Source organism: Rutidosis leptorrhynchoides, chromosome 8 (genome assembly GCF_046630445.1).
Source record: "Rutidosis leptorrhynchoides isolate AG116_Rl617_1_P2 chromosome 8, CSIRO_AGI_Rlap_v1, whole genome shotgun sequence".
Taxonomy (NCBI): Eukaryota; Viridiplantae; Streptophyta; class Magnoliopsida; order Asterales; family Asteraceae; genus Rutidosis; species Rutidosis leptorrhynchoides.
The window spans coordinates 365147678-365153293 of NC_092340.1; the positions used below are offsets into that span (position 1 = coordinate 365147678).

At 34.7% G+C, this 5616-nt stretch overlaps 1 protein-coding gene across 1 annotated transcript; it reads right to left on the reverse strand.

Moving 5' to 3' along the window:
- Positions 1–391: 391 nt before the first annotated feature.
- On the reverse strand, positions 392–1988 carry LOC139862707 (GTP-binding protein At3g49725, chloroplastic-like). Its single transcript, XM_071851329.1, is given in 1 exon segment — positions 392–1988. A coding segment is annotated over 1 exon segment (1563 nt). The 3' UTR covers positions 392–425.
- Between the last annotated feature and the right edge of the window lie 3628 nt (positions 1989–5616).

A 5616-nucleotide genomic window follows, 5' to 3' on the forward strand; every position in this document is an offset into this window, starting at 1 on the left:
ATCTGTATGATCGAGTTTCTGTGATGATATTTGAATTATTTTGAATCTGTTATGTTTTAATATACTTGTTTTCCATGCTTAATTAGTAGATAACAAGATTTTAGGGTTGATTAATACTTGATCCGATGATCTATTATTCGATTCATGCTACTTGTTTAGATATAGTCCATCAAACTTGTTAAATTGAATTGCATGCAACTAGGTTTTTTTTTTTTTTTTTAAAAAATGAAATTATTTGCTACATAAATCAAATTTTGTTCATGGGATCCAAGACAATTTATTTGCTACATAAATCAAATTTCATTGATCTATTATTATATATTCTAAAATAAAATGAACAAATACAATCTCGATACTTAACATCTAATTAGTCAAAAAAGTAACTAGCCCCCAACTACAACACCTGTATCATGCACCTGCGGTGGTCACCATTTACGATCAACTATAGTCCTCTCCACAACAACTTCTTTGGTCTTTAACTTACCATCAATGGCGACTAACAACTCTTGCAACCCAACTCTAGTTTTCGCTGATGTCTTAATATGTGGGCTATATTCGGGCCGAGAATTTGGATCGGTATCCATTACATACGGAAGGGTAGAATCGTAATTTGGTTTATCCTCTGTAGTCTTAAATCCCACAAACAAAGCAGTTTCATCATCCCATTCAACTTCGTCTTTACAACAAAGCCAATCATCTAAATTCTCTTCAGTTTCTTGAATTACAGCCGATTTTTTATCATCTTCAATATCAATCTTGTTCCAAACTTCAATCATGTTTATAAGCTTTTCTGTGGACACTCCAATTTGTTGAAGAACTTGTAACACGGACGCTCGTTGCTCGTCACGATTAGGTGCACTGGAGTCTAATACATGCACAAGAAGATCAGCTTCAACAACTTCTTCCAAAGTAGCATGAAACGCTTCAACTAACTGCACGGGCAAGTCCGATATAAATCCTACAGTGTCACTAAGGAGTACCTTTTTCCCTGATGGGAGAATAACACTTCGTACTTTCGGATCAACAGTTGCAAACATCCGATTGTCACAATAGAGAAAGGTATCTGAAAGTGCGCTGACTAATGTCGATTTCCCCGCATTAGTGTACCCAACAATAGCAACAGTTGGCATATGTTGACTATTTGACCCAACACGTCTTTTGTGAGAAGCACGTTGTAGAGCTCGTGTACGTCGTACCTCTTTTATTTCGTTTAACAACTGAACTTTTCGTTCTATAATTCTTCTTCGTTGAAGCTGAAGTTCTGTTTCTCCAGCACCACTAATAAACCCTCGTCCACCACTTCCTTTCCCTCGGGCACTAACAACTTCAGCTTCACTAGTTCCACCGAATGTTAAACGTCCACCACTACCACGTACATGAACAAGTCTGGTTCTTTTGTACATTAGAGCAGCTAATTCAGCCTGCAACTTTCCTTCTTTGGTATTAGCATGAGCATGAAATATCTCAATAATGAGACCTACACGATCAAGAACAGCTTTCCCCCATTCCCGCTCTAAATTTCTCTGTTGAATTCCAGTTAGATTCGCATTCACAAACACGGCATCTACTCCACCTCTAGAATCTTCAGCATTTAGATGGCATTTTATTGTGTCTACAGTTCCCGGTCCAAAGTAAGTATCTGCCCTTGTGATTCTAGAAGCTGGGTTTTGCACAACAAGATGTGGGGGCAATTCTTTTTTGGAAAAATCGGTATCATAAAACCCATCTCGTTGTTCTTCAAGTGAATTAGCAAGGTTAAGAGCTTCATCAAGTTTGGGTTTTAATACGGAATCGGGTCAAAATTTGGGTTGAACGACGAACAATCTTGGTGGGGTATCTGTATCTTTATGGAATTCACCTCCAGTATTTGTATGTTTGTGATTGTGTTGTTGTGAGTGTAAATTAGGGATTGAAAAGATGGGATTTTGTGTAAGGGTTTGAGAGATGGATTTGATTGAAGGTTGTTTGTGTGAAATGGCTCTAAACATATTTAAAAATTGTGTGGTGTTTTGAATGTGAATCAAAATTAGGGTTTTAAAACAAGGAAAGTTGTTATGTTCGGTTTATGAACCGAATCGAAAACGAATTGGTCACCCCGGTGTTCTTCCCCAAAGGAAATTTGATCGGAAATTGATTTATTAGGGTTTCTAGTAGTATTAGTATAATATTACTGTATGACTGCATACAACTAGGTTAAACAACATAATAGTGATAAACTTGTTTAATTGGAATTACGCTTATATAATAAAGTTTGACATTGTTAGGCTTAATTGAAGAACCTTTGTTTGGATTTGTTTAATTAATGATTGCATGAGAACTTAGTAGTAATTGACTTTCAGTTAGTAACTTGAGTTGATCTACTTGGATTTGTTTAATAGCTTATATAATTTGTCAGTCTAGCATATGCTTTAAGTCCTACCTATTGAATGATATGCAACACTTAGCTTAGCCTATTAAGGGATAATAGTTGGTCTATGATTATTATTATGCTTTGTGTTGATATAAGTTATGAAACTTGCTTAATATGATTCTCGTATGAGTTATTCGTTCATGTTACTGCTTTTATTTATATCTATTTATTTTGAATCTTCAATTCCTTGTTTTGTTTTATTATTTTGTTTATCTTTAAAGCATCTCATTCCTAAGAGATAAGAATCTATCTCATAAAAGATATAAAAATTCATCTTTAATTCTTTAATAAGAATTAAACTATTTAATAAAACAACTCTTATTCGCATCTACGCTCTCTTGGAATGATAACTTAAAATACTACATCTGATCGGGTTTTGTTGCTCGTTAGGGTGTTAAAAGTAAAATAAAGGTTTTATAAATTTAAAAGCTAAAAAATAAGTTAAGCGTTACTGCACACACTTTTGACACGTCAACTTTTTGGCGCCGCTGACAGGGAGCGCGGTAAATACGGAAATTGAATATATTTTGGTTATTGATATTTCTTGAAAACGGGTGATGACTGTCTTCCTTTAGGGAAAGGTTGCTGGGCTTCCGATTTAAAGGGCTCTGCCGGAACCTAGACGCTGAAGGGTCACTTAAGTATTGAAAGATTCAATAGACCGTTTATGTTTGATTATCCGTTGTAATGCGATAAAAGTTGTTATTTATATTTCATTACTTAAAATTTAATCTATTTAGTTATTATTTAATTATTTTCTCATTCAAATCTTAATTCCTTCTATAATTAAAATCTCCATTCTAAAATCTAAATCTAAAATCTTATTTAAAAATATGGAACAACCAATAAAAAGAAAAGAAGAGAGAACTTTTATGAAAATGGCTAAAGACTTTATTAAAGAGAATAAGGATGAATATAAGGCCGATCCATTTTCACAAAAACAAATACAATCGATATTAGAATGGAATGAATACATGAGACAAGTAAAGACACCCAATTTAACACTAATTCGATCACGAAATCATGTAAATGTTACCTTGTTAGAATCACAACAACACAAGTAATGATTTGACGCTGAATTTAAACTTCAATTCGAGATCAAATGATTTTAGGGTTTTCAAGTGGAGAGAGTTTAGGTACGGAGTAAATTAGAAACTTTAAGAAAATGAGAGAAGGAAGAAGATGTCTTGCATATATATCTGTGTAAAACACAATACCCCATCACACACGGGTATTTACCAGTTATCTGATAACTTTCGTACTTAATTTGACAACCCTAACGGAGTCCAAATGAAATAAACTAACCTGTTCTATGACCCTTGTTACAAACTGGTCTTAACCACATAATAAAATAACACTAAACATTAAATAAAATAAAGGCAAAAATAACCACACTATTATGCCTTAGGGCAAAAAGGTCATCTTATGTCTAAGCCCGGTCTGAGGATGTTATACCCCATGTCGGGAGTGGAGGACATTCCCTATGTTGATGGTAGAGGACATGCCCTATGTTGATGGTGGAGGAGATGCTCATGTCGAAGTTGGATGACATGTGCCATGTTGGAGATGGAGGATATGCCCCATTTAAGAGGTGGAGGAGATGACCCATATCGAAGGTGTATGACATGCCCCTTGTCAATGATTGAGGACATTTCCCATATCGGAGGTCGAGGACATATCCTATGTCAGAGGTGGAGAACATGCCCCATGTCGGACGTGTACGACATGCACCATGTCGATCGTAGAGGACATACCCCATGTCGATCAGTGGCGGATCTTGAGCCATTTCTCTGGAGGGGCGAAATTACTATATAATCAGATGTTTTCTTCTAACTGAATTCGATCAAATTATTATTTAAAGCTAATAGCTTGAGTCTTATCAAATTTTGTCAAAGAGGTTTATTTAAATTCAATTAAAATTTAACAAAACAGAAGTTAATATGAACTCTTGTTAATAGTTTAATACTATCTAAATCTAAGTCTATATTGTACTACGTAATAAAAAAAATTTAAGAATATACCGAAGTCTAAGATTATTATTATGTGATAAAAAGAAATATAGTATAGTACTCCGTGTAAGTTTCAGAAAGAAATAAAGAATATATGCTTGTCTTTTGAAAAGGGTACTTGTGTACATCCTACAAAATTAGAAGGGTTAGATTGTCCATGTTTAAAATAGAATGGGTTATTAGTAAAAGTAAAAGAAAAGGAAAGTAAAAAGGTATAGACATCTTCTTTACATCTTATTTACACACCTCATTGATAATATCTCTTTCATTAAAATTTGAAACAGAACCTTTCTACTTAAAATGATTTACATACAGATTACAGTACTTGTTAAAAATTTTGGGAGGGCCACTGTGTAGTGACCCGTCCTAATCCATCTGGATGAAGTCTTCAACAGTTGGTCCCATTGCGAGGTTCTGACCTCTATATGCCATGAACGACTCCATGTAATATGAGCAAATGCACAGCGGAAGATTTCTTTCATACCTGAGGATAAACATGCTTTAAAGTGTCAACCAAAAGGTTGGTGAGTTCATAGGTTTATCATAAAATAATAAAATTCATCATTTTGATAGACCACAAGATTTAAATGCTGCATGGTACAAATGGGCCCGAATCCTATACCCACATGTAATGTACATACGATATCTTTTAAAAACAGTACACATTTCTCGTGTACGAAATCCATTTTTCGTAAATCATAGTAACCGTACACATATTCCGTGCACAAAAAATAACATACACATAACCTGTGTATAAAATCATTCTCTCGATACATAACATTCACTTTACTTTCATTGCTTGGCTTGGTAACCGACCTTAACATATAATGCGCATAATAATATCCCCAAAACAGAACATCTCGTCTGTATAATAATCATATAAACTTAGAAGTACTAAACACCACGCCCACTAGCCCTTCCGTCTAGTGAACATTCTGGGTGGGGGTGTTAAACCCGGTAGCTACCTTTAGGATTCGCGTCAATTAGGCGTGCACTAATTCTCAAAGTTAGTGATGTTCCCTAATTCTTAGGTTACCAAGCAATAATAATCAGGGAAAAAATATTCATATCAATGGTGGCAATTATCACGTCCACATAATTCAATGGTGGCAATTATCACGTCCACATAATTCATTCGAGGAATGTTTTGCTTGTGTCTATCTCGTCAAACATTTATAAAAGCATTTCATGTATTCG